This window comes from Cariama cristata, unplaced genomic scaffold (assembly GCF_000690535.1).
Source record: "Cariama cristata isolate BGI_N322 unplaced genomic scaffold, ASM69053v1 scaffold3551, whole genome shotgun sequence".
In the NCBI taxonomy this organism is placed as follows: Eukaryota; Metazoa; Chordata; class Aves; order Cariamiformes; family Cariamidae; genus Cariama; species Cariama cristata.
Window position 1 is genome coordinate 70921 of NW_009600883.1, and position 17920 is coordinate 88840.

The 17920-nt window shown below is 38.2% G+C and overlaps 1 protein-coding gene across 1 annotated transcript in view; it reads right to left on the reverse strand.

Annotated features, from left to right (window-relative positions):
• Positions 1-3523: 3523 nt before the first annotated feature.
• Positions 3524-17920, reverse strand: part of SMOC2 (SPARC related modular calcium binding 2) — a gene marked incomplete at its 5' end in the record, with an annotated part of 95617 nt that continues 81220 nt past the window's right edge. Inside the window, 4 exons of the mRNA XM_009710203.1 lie at positions 3524-3781; positions 6550-6593; positions 9121-9395; positions 10329-10431. Coding sequence (XP_009708505.1) covers positions 3758-3781; positions 6550-6593; positions 9121-9395; positions 10329-10431 — 446 coding nt within the window. The remainder of the gene's footprint in view (positions 3782-6549; positions 6594-9120; positions 9396-10328; positions 10432-17920) is intronic.

Here is a 17920-nt window from a genome sequence, read left to right on the forward strand (position 1 = left end):
TATTTATGCTTTTTAAACAAAGCACATATTTTCACTTCTAAAACTTGAACTGAAACAATTAAATGGGACAAAGAGTACAGTTTGTGTCAGTAATTTACTGTAATCATGCTAATGTTTCAGACCAATAAACTTAGTTGGTTGCTATTTAATGTCAAAGTAATTACTCCAAAATGACATCAATTTGCCATCCTAAAGAAAACGAAAGTAATAAACCTTTCACTTGCTGCATTAAAGACTCTTTCACACTAGTTTCTATAACCTTGTTATATTATACAATATATAAAATACATAAATATTTTAAAAGGACAGCTGAATTATCTTTGCCAGGGAAGATTTCTTAACCTCTATTAAACCATCTTTTATTAGTACTGTAAAAGGAAAATATTAATTAAATCTGTCAAATCATGGATACACTTACATGTCTTTAATGATGCAGTTACATTTTTGTTTCTCCTTCCAGCTTTCTAGGAATGCCTGCTTTCTCCATTGCCTTATGGTACTTACGAAGGGCGACAGCCTGGTCCAATGAGAAAAGTACAGTGTATTCCTTGATCTATATGCAGTGAATATTTAGTTTAAGTCTTCTCCCTCATGCTCATATGAACTGATGCTTTTTTGCTCTCTTAGTATCTGAAAAGACACTAGCAAGAAAAATTGTCATTCTGAGCAATCATCTAGGTCCCATTTCTGCAAAATGAGTATCTGAAAGGTAGGCATTTTGTTAGACTGGGAGAAGACTGAGAATTAAGTGATTTTGTTAAAACTGGAACTATGAAGTTGGCCTGCTTCTAGGGCTGGGAACAAGATGAGAAAGTTACCAAAAGTGTTGACAAAACATGGAACATTTCTCACTGTGTGGCCTGTTGACTAATGGACATTGCAACAGGCTGGACAAATCACTGAACACATACACATTTTTAAAACTTAATAGTCTTCTACTTACGCTTTATAAAAGCACTAAATAAATCTGTTCAGTAATAGCTGGAACTAGAACAAATATTGGTCAATGAGAAGCAGAATATAAGTTGTGCTTTCAATAAGAAGAGAATGAAAACTGAAACTAAATTGTTGCACATGGAATAGGATAAAAACTAGAACTAATTAATTACTGTGGAACTAAATAAACAATGGTAGTGTAGAGTGAGCCTAAGGGCCTATCCACATGGTTTCCTTTTTGGTATCAAGGCCATGCTTGGTTACAACTAGAAGGGCCAAGATTTTTCCCAGTTTAAATATCCTGTGGATATATGAGAGATACAAGAAGCCAAGGTGAATTTAGCAGGCTTTCAGGTGTGTTCCAGTTAGGGATCTGGACTCTAACAGGAACTATAAGAATTCAGTACTGCTTATAGCCAAGTGGTGTAATGGCTGGAAATGGAAATGAACCATAAATGTGATGACACAGAAATATGTACAAAGATGAAATACCTCATGTTTCAGTCATTGTAGTGTCAAATGACTCTATGTTGTAGAAGTCTTTGGACAGCTAATAGAATGCCTACAGCATTTATTTGTGTTTTGATAAGTGTTTAAGGCTCCTCATTGCATAATCAAGGTCCAAATTTGCCTCCCCACACACCCTCTCAGTTTAAATGGGCTGCCATTTCAAACCATGGACATGGCAAAATGTTTGATTGCCTACATTTATATTGTCTCCGAAGGCCACAGTGATGGAATTAGGTACTTCTTACAAAATGTTGCTATTAACCATACTGTGCCCACCTAACCACATGCTGAATATTCTCAGGGTTTACCTCTCTCTCCTCATTGTTTCCAGTCAGGTTGAAAGTTGCCCAGCAGCTCACACTCGCACCGAGGGGAAAAGGTGTGATCTCTATCTATGTCACATTGCACTTTGCTGAGCAGAGGCAAGAGACCAAGCTGAAGCTATACAGAGATAGTAGTAGCAAAGGATCTGGCCTCAAAATTGCTATTTTGAGAAAGGCATGTATGAATAAGGCATGAACGACCTTAGGAGAGAATTCAATAAATGGGCAAGGGAAGAAAAGAAGATGGACACAATGTGAGGTCATGAGGTTTCTTGTAAACTCAACACGGTGGTGAAGTCACCACTGTGTGTACCTGCTTCCAAACATGGCTACCTGTGTTGCAGAAGAAAAACCACCAGCATAGTTTGATAACATACTGATCTTTAATCTATAAAGAAGATTAAATTCAAAGTTTAACAGTATAAAAGAATAACAAATACTTTTTAAAACAAAAATACAAGATAACACACAGTTGCATCTTGGTTCCTCCTGCTGCCAAAGCTTAGAGTACACAATTTCTGGGGTACAATTTCACTGCATACAGTGTTTCCTATCACTTCAGCATATGTTGAAATTGAAATGAAATATTTTTATTTGCAAAAACACTTTTCCAGGTACAAGCTTAAGCCAGGGTGCTATTACGATTACCTAGTCACATGTCAATTCCCACATGTTATTTAAACAAACCAGAATGAAATCACTGCTTGTTGCAACATTCCTGACTTTTCTTGTCAGCTCCTAGATGCCAGCAGTCCACCTACCACTGCATCGATCAACCCAGCTGCTTGTAACTCACAGTTGTTCAAGAGCTGAACGTTTTTTACTTGCCTCCCCTGCTCTAAATTCACATCTGCAAGTTCTTATTCCCCTCAGGCACACATACAAAAAGGCATTGGGGGGGAAAAATGACAGAGAAGGTATGAAAACTTGTGAGAACTTCTTCTGGACAGCAAGGAAAAAGCCTCAGGCTGGGGCGATGCGAGTAGTCCCTCCTGACGGCAACTGTTCATAATTTGTTCAGCTTTACCTCCAGTGGACCCCGAGGCAAAACAAAGAGTTGATGGGGGCAGCCAGGTGCAGAGGAGAAAAGGTTGAACACTCTGGTTAGCCTTCCCTGTCTCTTCATAGTTAGATTTACAATTCTGACCCATATAAACTCTGCTCCTGCTTTGCACTGACCACAGAAACATGCTTTTAGGTCCAGGCTGAACCAGACCGGAGTGACATTACAATCCACCCTACTCCTTGTTGGTTTGCTGTATTAATAACCCAAGTGAAAACAAAGAGGGGGAAAAATCCTACCAAAACGTATAACAGAAGGCACTTCAAAAATGGATAGAAGGATACATTTTTCTACAAGCATCCCAACTGTAGAATAACTGTTTTGAATCCATTAGTGGTTGCATTGTCATTGCATGGTCTTTGGAAAGCATAATAATAACAATAAAACCAAAATGAAATAAAAACTTGCCACCGATGAAAAATCTGTTCAGTTAAAAACTGCAAAACCAAATAAACAACAATTTACACACTTCTCTCAGTCCTACAAACCTGAAACATTCAACACTGCTTGGACAAAATTGAGAATACAGTAGACTTTTCAGCATAACTCTACTTAAATGACAGTATTGATTAAGTAAAACAAGGCATACTATTGAAACCAAAATACATAGAATCAGGTTTCTATGCTACTGTTTGCCAAAAAGCTATTTTTTAAAAAATGGTTTAAATGCAAACTTTTACATCTCCAACACGTTTTACATATCTCAGACAACAAAAGAATACACATACATTGTATGTGATAATTTTTCAAAACTAGCCATTACATTTTCACAGATTAAAAAAAAAAGTCTGTTTAAATATTTCATTTCTACAAAGTGAATTTACATTTTTAAGTACAAAGTGCAAATACTACAGTTGTTTTTATTGCCTTTTGGTGAGGAAATCTCCCACATGTCAAAGAGATCTGCCTTGGATCAGCAAGATGTTCATCCTTGCTTCTTAGAAACTTGCTGAAAGAAAGTTGGAAAAATTTGCATTATTAATGATGTTTTCAAGTAATCAACTATAGACATTTAGCTCTATTTTTCAGCAGTCTCCACATGCCACTATCAGAAGAAGAGTTCTGCACAAGTATATATGGGGAATAAAAAAAAAATCCCTGCCCTGTAGGCCTTCATGGAATCTATGAACAAGGGTATGAGCAACATCTTTACTACTTCTTACCTATGACCTCTCTAAATCTATACCTGTCAAACACATAGTTTTAGCAACTGCCAGGGCAAGCCCCTGGTGCTATATACTTTTCTATGGTACGTGATGTATAAGGAATGGGCTGCTGACCAAAATCTTATGAACCATCTATATTTTCCTTGTAAACTTTTTGATAGGTTGCAAAAGACCCTCTGGGTCTCATTGACAGTGTGCGTGCACGTACGTGTATGTTTGCTGGACAGGGTGGAGCTGAGCAAGGAAAATATACCTGCCCACTATCCCAGTTTTGTCAGATCCATCATGTATTTGACCTCTTTTAGAGCAACCACAGGTGAGACTGCGTATTAGTATGTATCTATACCCACTTTCTCTCAATAAGCTTCTATGTGCGTGTACACCTACAGATGCGCACATGCATGAAAAAAATATTCATGAATACATGCCTAAGCACGCATAAACATATATACAACTGAACGGCCGCAATAAACTAGTAGAAATTGAGCTCTTTAGTGCTCGTCTCCTGAGTGGTGCAAATCTGATCACCCTTTCTTAGAGGGGTGGTTTCCTTTGAGCAGCTCCTACCCAGCCCAGCTGCTTTTCAGTAACTTCCTTTCAAGTGAAAACTTTTGTGATGAAAGCCACCTTCTGCAGTTGCAGCCTTGTATTGTTCGAGTATGAAAATGCCAACAGATGGTTTGCTGAGCCAGCCTTAATTCAAGGCTATCATTTGTCAGCAACAGCTTTTAAAATAATTGGTGCTGAGTCAGCAAAATTATTGGACAAAATTAAAAAAAATAGACGCTCTAGGACACTTTTATTACAGATTCTGCGAGTCAGGATCAGATTACAAGAAAGGGGAGAGGGCTGTCATGCTTCAAGTGTAATGCACGTGTGCCAGTAATTGCCATTATATAATTAAAATAACCCCTTTGAATGTTTTTGAGTTCCGACAGCATAATTGTTTTCAGGCTGCCTTGTTTAAAGCACAAGTGATTTGCGGGGGGAACTCAAAGTTAAGACCACAAACATTTGTTTAAACAAACAGAAACTTATCACATCCCTCTAGCTGTGAGAATATTTTATATTCCCTCAAAGGTATGTAGGAGGTCTCTGGTAGAACCCACAACCAATGTTGAGCTTGCCTTAGGAAGTGTGAACCTAACATCAAACAAATCAGAGATAAAGCAGGTAACAAATTGACTAGCAACAATGAGAGGAAGATTTCTCTTTGCTTGTGGGGAAGTTCACCCTGGGTTCAGTTTTTAACAAATTAATCTAGCTTTCTGATAGATGGGAAGACATTAACCACAACTATGGTTTAGGGATATTTTTAGCCAAATTCCTATTTTACCAGCTGCAGGGTTACCTGAGCTGTTCTTATAAGATGTTTATATGAATATTTTTTAAGACAATTCATCATTTACTGATGCTTTTGTGGGCATTAATCATTTATTTCCTCTAATACAAAAGGCAAGAATGGTATGAAGATGATTCTTTTACTAGACCATTCAAATAACTGGTAGACTCATGAGTCCTTCTTCAGACCCATGCAAAAGTGCTGGGAAATTGTGCCGATGTTGTCCAGAAAACTGAATTTTTAGGATTAACGATTATAAAAATAGACACACACAAATAAGAAACCCTTTTTTAACCGTTTTTCCTTCCACTTGTGTCCCTCCTTTTCAATGTGTACATTTCCTTGATTTTAAAACTCTGCTTTTGTGCCTTTTGTAGCTCTGAATGCCTTGAGTAGCCAAAACTCCACGAATGACATACACTGGTGTTATTCAGAAAAACAAAATTAAGTCTTTGCAGAAAATTGATGCAAAAACAAATCACGGATTATGTTGTAAGGGCACTTGACATTTTATTTGCTACAATCATTCTGCAGACCTAACCAATTTTAGTTTTAACATGCATCAGCAGGCTGATGCAAATCCTAGTTCTCCAGCATCATTTGGCTCAGCCAGCAAAGGCATTTGAAAGTGACAGACCTTTTCACTACAGTAAGATTTTAAAAGGTGTTTAAAACCAGCATATAATAATTCAGTGGGGTTTATGAAATGTATAGATTTTCATAGGGCACAGCAAATGCATGGCTTTTTTCACAATCAATGTAAGTTTGTGTCTATAATGTGATACACAGGAAAGTTAATGGAATTCAGTTAAAGCAAAAGATCAATGAAGATAAAGCAGTGCACATTTGAAAGTATATGGGAATGCTGTCATTCAGGAATGCAGAAGACTCATACGAGGGCTCAGTTACACTCATCTAATTATCACGAACCTATATGCCAATTTACACTTTACTAGGAACATCCACATGCAGTCCTAATCCACGTTGCATTCATGCACATTTACTCTGCACTTGTAGTTGTCTGGTTCAGCTTTCCTTAGCTAGAATCGAAGTCAAAATTTGTTAATCAGGATGCTGCTCTACGTTTTCCTGACAAGTCTGCAGAATGGCAGATGAATGCAGTTTGAAGCTACAATAACAACTGCTAAAACCCCAAGAAGTTCAGCTGGGCAAGGCAGGAATGGAAATCTTCCTTTCCTCGATACCCACCTGCCTGCTGGACGAAGTGCTCTCAGTGTTGGTTTTCGGTGCCGCTAAAGGAAGGAAAAGAAAACATTATAAATATGGTTTGCAAGTAATATGTAGCACCCCCAGGAACTGAAGCCTTCATTCTGAAATGGTATTTTTATAGAGGAGGGAAACTGCACATCTCTCAATAAATGAGATAAAATATTTCAGATCTTTCATTGAAATACCCATTTTTTTTCTTTCCTCAATACAGGTTTTGCTTCTTTCATAGAGTTATATGAAAGTTGAATGACAGCATTTCTTGCCAGTTAATATGTGACATTTGCTTAGGACAGATTGCATCCAGTCAGTGTTGAGCATTTCAAACTTATTAAGTCTTTAGTAGCAAATATAGCCTATTATCCCTAGGGGTAAAGAAGCATGGACAAGCAGACTGTTTGGAAAGCATTCACTTTCCTTAAAGATATTGCACAGGAACAGCTCTACGAGCCAAAGACATTGTTCACATTTAATCTGTAAAACAACAGGATTATCGCTGGTTTTTAAGTTTCTTAGTCGTAAAGTGCAAGACAGTGCTCTAAATGGGAAAAAAAAAACCCAACAACCACCAGCTACATGACTCTGTTGGCCCATTCAACTTCACAAGCAAACTTGGGAGGCTAGAGAGGAACCCACTTTCTTGGTTTTCCATGTCAGTTCGCTAGTGAATCAAGCTGTACTGGGACAAAGAGGAGCAAAACTGGACCTTAAAAAATACTGCAGCGACTAGTTTTCCCCTGAGAAAGTATGTTTTTCAGCTCTCTGGCTTTTATTTTCCTTCAAATGGTTCTCACAAGACACCTGGGACTCACACAGAATGATACAGAGCCACCTCCTTATCTCAGCTCTCACACCTCGGATGACAGGGTCTCATCTACTCCTAGAAATATAACTCCAGCTGTAGTGACACGGTGATTCATTTCTTTTGTGCAAGTGAAAGGATTATCAGAGAGGAAATTTTAATTATCAAGTAGGAGAAATAAAACAGAAAGCTGATATTCCAATAAAAGCAGTTTTTACCGTCTTGTCTTTAAAAGTATGTATTTCTAGGAAAGCAACCAAATGATTTGGTTTAGAATTTTTTTCCAACTGGATGCCATTAGTTTTTCAATGCAAAAGTTCTGAGGTATTTTTTCCTTCCAAAAATGAATGTTCTCATTAGTGACTACATTTTTTTGGAGAAGCTCTGTTAAAAATCTCCAGTTATGGTGAAAGTAATTTTTATTTTAGCTAAATCTGTGTGTGATCTTCATATAATTTCATGCATCTTACAACTTTCTTTTCCAAAACAGGCAGTTTATCCTAATCTTTGTTTTTTTCACCAGAATGGGCAGAGGAAAAACTGGGTTTTGCTTTGAGTTTTTACTATAGCTTTCTTTTATGTCCTGGGGCAATGATTTTGGACACAAATTTCACCTGCGATAAGAGGCCAAGGAGTGCCAGCTGCAGCAGGGCAAAAGCGTCTTGAAACGGATGTTAACATATGAAGTGACAATAATGGCCTCCACTTTAAAACACTAGTCTGCCAAATAGTGTAAATGAAAAATAAGGTGTTATGTTTCAGTTTCCGCATTTATAACATAAAGATAACAACAGTTATCCACCTTCATATACTTCTTTTTTTTTATCTCCATCACCTAAGTGAAAATTGCAAGGTATTATTATTTGGGCCACAAAAAATTTTGGATTTGATACATTTGTTTTGAGAGATCTGGTTTTGTGAGACATAGACAATTTACTTTATTAGTACAAATGCGTTTTTCTGTAGTATTGCCTTTCTAGATTGGAATACAACCAATTTTGTGGAAACCATTTTATTTCTGACTGCATTTCCCACTTGACTTGCTTTTCATTTCCTATGACACCTCTGTTTTACTGCCCTGGCTTCATTTTAAGGTCCCAGGCAAACAAAACAATTTGCCTGTATTCTTGTTCTACAACTTCTTACAGCATGGGAGCTACTATTGTCAGTTAAAATGTATTTTTTTTTAATTCTTCTTCATTTTTAGGATTTGTGTGATTGAACTCTGCAGGGACCATTACACACTGTAGTTAGTTGTGCCCCTTTCTGCTAGTTTGGCAGCAAGGTAAGGTGGCTGGGTACCAGCAGTTGTTCCAGCTGTTTGGCAGATGACCCCATTCCTTGCTGTATCTCTAAACCACACTTGAGAAATGAGAAGTCATTAGAAAGCTCAACAATGTGCTTCCTTCCCAGCAGGAAACACAGGTGTGATACTTCCCCTTATTCAGGACATAGTACTGTAATAACATTAAAGTGGCTTTTCAGTGACTGTTAATGTTATCGTATCCTCTTAGGTTTCCTACTGTAATACATTTAATGGTCAGAATCATCAGGAAGTTTTTGATTCTGTTCGAGCAAAGTGATGGTTTGCCTACACAGAAGCAGCTTTCTTGCCATCTGCCCTAAGCAACAGCTGCATTAGCTACAGACAGGTGTATTCTTTTATTTTGTATACTTCTGGCATATACAAATATCAGGCTTCATCAGCTTTGAAGAATCTAGTGAAAAAGATAGTTAGAAAAGGTTCTTACTATGGCGTTTCTTTGTTTCTGCTTTACCTTCTTCTTTTGTTACTCCCAAGCAGCCCATTAATTCTTGAACTGACAAGGACTTATCATTGTTCACATCACAGTATTCCACAAACTTCTTCACACATTTTTTGGGTTTTGATTTCTTTCTTAGGAATCTCTTAAATGGCTTGATTTCTTTCTTTCCAATGTCACCACTGGAATTTTTATCTAGCTGTTTGAAATACCAGTGGACCACTCGCTCTTCCAGAGTATGATTTGGATCAGGCTCTGAAACCCTGAAATGGAAAACAAGAGTTTAGTCTTAATTCTGATACATAAACCTCAGTTTATACCTTTATTTCAGAATAGTTAAATCACTGATAGATGCTTTGTTACATAAACCTCCCTGCTTTTGGACACTAGCTTCTTTTAGTGAATCCCTCTTTTTTTCACTTTGGTTAACCATACCCTAAATTTTACATTAAGGGCCAGAATCTCTCTCAGTTAACTCTCTGAAACTGTGTTGAGGTCAGCACCATACTCAGAAAACAGTACTTTCCCCTTTCATTTCCTGGAACAGAGGAAAGTGAAGACAGAAATAAAAGAGAAAAAGACAGTTTCATAGATGGCAGACACATTAAAATGCATAATATATCCAACTGAAGTAGGTCAACAGTCAGCATCGTCAAATACCTAGGCTCCAGTTACAACCTGTGATGGATGTTCTTAGAGATAAACCACCCAAATGTAGTGAATTACAGAGTAAGTTATAACAATAAATGCCACCTCCTCTTCAGATGGTAAGCACCTAACCTGCAGACACCCAAAGTCTGACAGCACTTACGGATTTTTAATTCCACCTGTGACTGTTGATAGCATTGCTTTGTTTTATAAGCAACTAGGCAAAACATGAATCAGGATGGTAGCACACATTCAACAAGTAAAGTCAGAGAGGAGAACAAAGACTGAGAGGAGAACAAAGACTGAGAGACAGTTGCACTAGCAACTACAGATAAAACTCTAAGATGCTGAGAATTCAGCTATCAAGCACATCTCTGTTTAGTGGACATAGTCCACAGTGGTAACTTTGAAGTAAACTCTCCTAGATAGGTCCTTGGAAATGTACCCTTTGTGATGGCAGAAGAAGAATTACTTTTCAAAGGCCTCAACAATTCGTTCACCACTGCCAGAATCCTTTTAAAGAGACACAAAAAGGATCTGAAACCCACCGGCTAGAAGACAATGATGGATCAGAGACTGCGTGCACCATATCCGTGGACAATGCATCCAAAACACTGGTCAGGAACTCATTCTTCTTGGCCCCAGGACAACCTAGAAAACCAGATTTTTTTTCTTTTCATGTTTTCTTTTTTTACAACATTTAAATTCCAACAACAGTTCAAGCTTAGAGATAGATGTGACTCCCTGTACACAAATTCCCATAAATTGTGGACAAGTTCACAACATAATTCAAAGACAAGCATCCAAATTCAGGTACATATCTGTAACACACAGCAGGAACAGAAAAACATCCTTTTGAACTCAACTAAGTGGGAATTTGGTTTTCATACCTTCGGTTCCTTTCTTTCAGTTTTGGCCATTATCTTCCCTTCTTTAAAGTATTTTTTCCACGGGTGTCACATTTTGAAAAGAACAGCTTTGAAACAACCGACATTTGTACATGACACAGAGAGTTTGAAAGACAAACTAGAAGCCCGTAGCACAACACTTCTTTCCGATTTCCACTTTTGCTCCTCTGAACTACCAGTGGCTTTCTCAGCACACATTCTCTCAGTGCATTGGTTTTCCTCTCTGTAAAATGACAGTCAACTCCTTGCCTCTTTCACTTTTCTCTTGGACAGGGGCTAACTCCCACTATACAGCACCTAGCCCAATCGGATGCTGTTAGCTGGTACTTTGGTTCATACTGTGGGATCCTATGGTGATGCTAAATCATCCTCGTAATTACATTCGGTATGCCATGAAGTTCTTCTCTGAAGGAAACTGACAGCACATTTCAGACACATAATACATCAGATAAATATATACTGAAAGATCCACTCTTAGAGCAGTGCAGCTGGAGCAGATAAATTCGGCTGACAAGCGCATGGATGTTGACACATGGAGGTTTGCTTACACAACACACCTGCTTCCTCTCCTCTTCCCTAGAGCCCTGAGTCAAACACCAGGGCTTCCCCCAGCCCTGTGACAGCTGAGTTAAACTCTGGGATGATCCATGAGCAGTGACATAGAGATGACAAGCTTGAATTGGGAGCCCACAGCAGGACTTTCACAGACAATCCTGTGCTGGAGGCCCGCTTACCCGCAGTTCTGTTCTTAAGTCAAAAAGGGAAACGCTTTGAAGTGTTGTGGAAAAGGAAGATTAGTCCATCAGTAGGGATTCGTTATTTCATTACAATTCTCAGCAACCTCTGGAGCAGGCAGTAGGATTATCTGAGCCTGAAAAGCCTCATCTTGCCCAGCAAATTATTTTTTAATACATCCCATGTTGATCCAAGGCAATGAACCTGTGTTATATTAGCCCTTAGCTGTGTTGCAGTAAGAAGAGCTCAGCTATTATGTATAGCAGCAGCACCCACTACATATCATTGTCTAACACATTCATGCAGTTATGAGTTCCCTGTCTCTTATGTGTTTGCCTTCGGCACCAGGGACATTTTATTCCAGTAACTGTAAAAGGCGTATAACAGGAATTCACTGAAGCAAGTTTCACTGCACTAAAAGTACACATCTGAAACCAGTTGTCACTCTCCTAGATATGTTCCTCTTCCCTTAGCCTTTAACCAGTTGGTTTTTCCCTGTTACAACTGAAAAAAAGAAAAAAGAAAGGAAAAAAAAAAAAACCCAACCCAACAGCTATGACTATATTCCCGAGTTTGAGTTCAGTGAGACAAGCACCTGAGCTTTCTCTGTATGGCCCAGAAATGAGAAGGGTGCCAAGACATTAATAGAGAGGGACAGCAGGCTATACCAACAGGTTCCTGGCAGCATCCAGTGCATAATTAAAAAGTATATTCTCCAGAGCAAAGAGCTTGCTGGTAAGTAAGGCTCAGACACTGTGACCATATAAGTAAATTGTGATTTAAATGAAGTCATGTAACTTTGCAAGTGACCAAAGCACATTTTCCCAGAGATGAGCAGGCAGAGCCCAAGCAGTTCCCATCCAGAAGGCACAACCCGTCGTGTTAGCACAGCAACCTGCCTGAATCAAGCAACTAAGTCTCTGAGCAACCTACTGAGCTCAGCACCACATCTTGCTAGCAAGGATACTTGGCCTGTGGACCACAGCTGGTTCTCTTCAAAGGACAGGCAAAAAGAGGTCTGTCCAAGGCTCTCCATGAAGATCTACCTTGAATGACACAAGCTTTATCCATTTCATGCTGGGGTTGTGTTACTGTCATCAGGCAGAAGCCTGAATCCTGCTCCAAACATGAGTTGTGAATTGATACTGGGCTCATGGAAAATGCAGACAATAATATCTCAGTGTATAACAATGCAGCGCAATATGGAGATAAGACAATTTGACTTTTTTTCTTTCTGTGTCCTTTTTTTGATAGATAATAGAGTTAACATCCAATTTGATTTAGGAGCTCCACCTGAGTTTTTCATGTTAGATATGAGTGTATTTCTGAAACATCTGGAAGAAACAAAAATGTACACTTTAGGTAGTTTCCACTGCTGTCTAGGGAGCTGCGGAGTGTACATATGCTACAGATGTAGAGATCAAAATCATGACTTAGCTTGCTATTAATGAGATACAGCTAGGTAGGGAAAAGTATCAACTTCTAAATTTACAAGAAATCACGAGGAAAAAATTCCATAATTTAAAGCCTGTCTCTGACAATTTTCCCTAAGATTAAGAAAGGTTTCTAAATGTGTATTGCATAAAGTTGCAATAGCAGCTGACAGCAATAGAAATCTTCTCACAGAAATCTCTCTGTTAAAATAAACACAATCGGTTGCTGTGAAACATTCTAAATTATAACTCTACTACTTAACGTAAAATGACACCCCACAAAATCCTCACCAGCTAAATACAGAGAAAATATTCAGTTTCTCCCAATTATAATTTTTGCTGATGTGTGGGCAATCACACAGTAATTTACCTCACAGTGAAATCTCTGTTCTTTGCAGGTGTTATTAACTTAGAATAATTCTCTGGAGGCTTCACACTGAGCTTTAATTTTCAACAAACTTGCGGATGAAATGGTGAGACTGGGGGAGCTTTAGCTTGATTGTAATGAATAATTCACTCTTACTGGACTAAATACAGAAAGGGAAAGACTAGTCTCTTATGGGCGCCTTAAGCTTCTCACTACGGTTTATGTGCTTCAGATTCTTCTTCTGCAGCTGCTTGTCCTGTGTGGATTTGACAGTTTACATAAATAATAATTTGTTGTTAAAGGACTGAAGTTGAAACCACATGGAGTTAACCTACAAGTTCAGAGATATAACACAGAGTTGAGCGTTTGCTTTAAGGGTAGTTTTACCCCGAGTAAACCTTAGACCAACCAATACACACCACAAGTGACGGGAATATACAAACACCTCATTTCAGCTATAATGTAAAGGTAATCAAAGAATCGTCATTATACATTATACATCTCATATCTACATGTGTGTCTCTATAAATATATCTAACTTTAGTACTGAGGATGAATTTTTGGAGTTAGATCTGTGGAGCACTTGTCTATAAACCTTCTAAAATATGCACTCAAGTGCCTTGCAGCTCCCTGCTTGGTTGATAATAATCTACTACTGTCAATCTTGGAAGATTATCTTTTACAGCACATCTGAAGTCATGGCTAGACAAGTATTTTGTTCACTTCTGTAAAAATGTGAATACAATAGATAAGATTAATCACTGTTAAAGGGAGTTTACATTAATCTTCCTGCAAGAGAGGAAACTGTCTTGAGTCAGTCACTCAACTAATTAAAGGCATGACAACTTCCAATTAGCAAATCTAAAGCTTCTTTTTGTTAATATGAATATCAGGCTTAGCAGTGCATTCAAATACAATGACCACTGAAATACCTCTGGAGATTATAAATAAGTTTTGGTCTGCCAAAAATCAGAATGATCAGAACTATTCATGGTTTTTTTTGCAGCTTTGACTTCACTGAAATATAGTGGTATACAGGAGAAAAGAATTTAACAAAGTTTGTCAGTGCTACTGGTTATCCTGGGAGAGCAGACAATACAAGGAAGGACTTTTATTCTATACACACATACATGTACAGTTCATGAGTTGATTTCTGTTGATCCATATAAATCACAAGTTTGTGTTTGTCTAGGTATGCTGAGTACCCTCCTCATTTTTTGGAGGACTTCCTGAGCTCTTCCTTAGCCTCATTCCAGCAAAAAAGTCCTTCAAAAGATGAGCCTGGGAACTGAAATTTGTAACTCTGCTGGAGACTAAAAATCATGGCCTCAGCAGAGTCAGTGGTTTTATGGTTCACTGCAGTTTGTCCCTCACTGCACCTCCTGGTAACTTCTCACAAACAGTAATTATCTACCTCTTAGTCTCTATCCTAGAGGGGTTGAGGACATTATAGTCTCTCCTTGTTAACATCCCTCAGGTATTATTCCTTCCCTTTCCCTTTCCCTTTCCCTTGCCTTGTCCTCAAACATTCTTACCAATTAAAAGAATTCAGTTAAACTCAGAGCCAAATTCTCTTTTGTATGTGCTTACCCAAATTTCAGAAATAATAAGGTAGAATAGAACAGATGTTAGCTGGAGGGGAGCTACAGATCCATTGCTTTGCAGCCCCAGATCTCTATGTCTTACAGGGAAGAAGCATTATTTCGGGAGAATGGCAGGAAGCAGATTTCATTTCTCCACATATATCTAACTTTATTTTTGTTACTATTTTAAAATTATCTTTCTTTTCTAATTTTAGGAGGGGAAAAACAAAAGAGTTAACAAAGGATGGTCTCTTAAGGCCCTACCCTGCAATCCCAGGCATTCATATCATACCAAAGTGCATTGAGTGGGATTTGTTGAACTTGAGCCTGCTGAAATGAGGTGTCTCACCCACAACAGTTAGTTAAGCTCAGTATAAAGGAACCCATTCAGAAGGCATTCATCCCAACTGCCTTAGACTTTTTCTTAGAATAGGACAGGATCTCCCTTAAAATGTATCTCTTCTTCCCAATTAACTACCGAGGAAGCCCAGACAGCTAACTTACACTCCCAGGTGGTGTAAAACTGCTTGTGGTTAATTCTGTATGGATCTGTTTTATAAGTTCATTTAGGTTTAGACTACTCTGTTATTTTTTGAGTAAATGTGGTGGAAAGAAGGGATAATGTTCATAGCAGAAACACATATGATCCTATAAACAGTTTTCGCAGGCAATGACTGACTGACAAAGTTAGGCTAGGGCATTTGTTGATAGGAAATGCAGTTCATCACATTTATTTCAGTTCTTGTAATATTATTATTAAACAAGAAAAGGAGAATCAGGACACCACAGCATAACACAGGCAATGTGAAATTACTGACTTTTGATTACCACTTTTTAGTTTGGTTTTTCCTCCATCACAACTTGAAAGGCTTTGAGAAACAAATTTCTTGCTGCTAACAGTTCAGAGATGTTACTGTGAGAACAGGCAGGGATGAACCAGCACTGTAACCCTCTCAGATGCCATCCAGAACTCAAAGCAGAATTTGAGAAGGTCTGTGGACATTATTTGCCTTTTTTAAACGTTCTTTTGTATATTCTTACCTTTCAAGTTTTGACTGTGAACAGGAAAAAGGTCTGAAAACTCAGATGATAAGGAGGTCTTGCTCCTTTGCTGCCTAACTGGACACAAGGCAGCTGGTGGTTTTATAGGTAGTCACTGCCTACCCCAGTTTTAGAGGCCAAAGACATTACAGTATGTTGAGAAGAAATCTGAAATGCTGAGCATTTAGGTTTAGCCTGTGTCAATGCAAACTCCCAACCTTTAGAGGCTTGTTGCCTTACATTTAACATGACCTGCAATATAGCCATGTGGATCCAGCTCCAGTGTAAGAAACACAATGTTTTTGACTGAAGTGTTGGCACAGTGACACAAGTCAATCAACCCACTGATTAGACACAGACAAGAGAGTTTCAGGATTAGAAAAGGGCCCCAAAAAAGTCCAGAAGAGGAAAGCAACTGGATCTGATTTTCAGAAGGTTATACTTCTGCTTTACATATCATATTTCATGACTGCCTATCCCTGAGATACACACCTGGTACTTCTGACTGCAGTAACACTTTCAATAATAGCGTACTAAATTGAAATATTTTGGAATCCAGTTTTGTATAGTATGGCAGGTGTCTGAATCTCCACATTATCACTCCAAGAGTCTTAACAATTAACAACCAATATTACTTAGGGAGTCAAAATGCAGTCCTTCTTAGTAGACATTTATTACTTCCAATTCACTTGTATTTTCATCATGCTGTTATGTTTCCTCTCAGGAGATGGGTATGAAATAACCATATTTAATTACCTCCATTTAAATATCCATTAAAAGGGAAAAGCTATTACAAAAAATGTATGTTGTTGCAATTATGGAAGTGACCTCAGAAATAAGGCGCATAATTCTGGTCTCCTGCTGGAAAAATAGAACTATGGGGACTTGCTTAGTGGGGATGTTTTTTACATTACTTAATTGATCTAAGCAGCCTGCTCCTTGGAAACATGCATGAAAAAGAGTCTTTTCTACAAACTGATGTTGATTTTACCCTTTCTGGATATCTCTTATTGAGACTTTTACCATTGGAGGCATCAGCTGAAAATTCCAAAACCATCCGCTCTCAGCTAAAGCCACAAAAAACCTCTCTATTCAGACACTAAGAACCACCAGTCATTCAAGCAGAAAAACGAAGGAAATTCAGAGCTGAGTTAGAAACTGTCAGCCCAGCAGCACATATGTATGTGACAGCTATTTTCGAAGAGCCCCTGCCCACAGAGTGGTACCAGGTTTTCAGAGAGAAGAGCAGAACCCGCCAGTCTGTGGTTCTTACACTGTCATAACACGGGATGGATGGAGACGTAAGGCCAGCACTCCTTAAAGATACCTTTCAGTCCCTCAAAGTGTTACATACATGATGCGTTTTTTCAAATGCACCTTTGAAACACTGTGCTTTTTTTTTTTTTTTGCAGTGTTTGCAAGCAGTCAGGTGAAATATCAGAATCTTTAGCCATTCTTTATTCTGCTTATACAGATATCTACAAGTACTGAATTTGAATTAGGAGACAAATTTTGATCAATGTTATCTGATAATTTTTTCTCCCTCCCTCCATCCCATAACTGGCAAATGAAAGATTTAGAAATTGGATTTCCAACACAGAGGGAAGCTGGGAATGAGGGGAGGCAGGCATGGTTATTTCTTGGAACATTAACTACATACTGAATTTTAACTCAGAATGAGCTTTTACAGCAGTGATTAAAAGAGGTTTATAAAATGGAAATCCTGGAAGTAACTGAAGTGAAACAAGAGTCAGCAAGAACCACTAAAGCATTACTTGAACACTATGGAATGAACCAGTCCTTGGAAACCTGGCATCATGAAAATTTCTCTCTCTCTTTATGTAGTATTTCATTTGGGATTGGCAGTTGTGTTACCTTCCTGGATACTTTCCGTTAAATATGACAGATTTCCTCTGCAAGTACCACTTCAAATCTCACTGGCTCATCCTTTGCTAAATAAAAAAGTTGTAAAATGACTAATACAAAAGCATAAATACAGCCTTGCAATTGCTCGGTATGAAACTTTTCCAAGGTGTGATATTAAGCAAGAATGAAATGCCTTTAGTTCCTGCT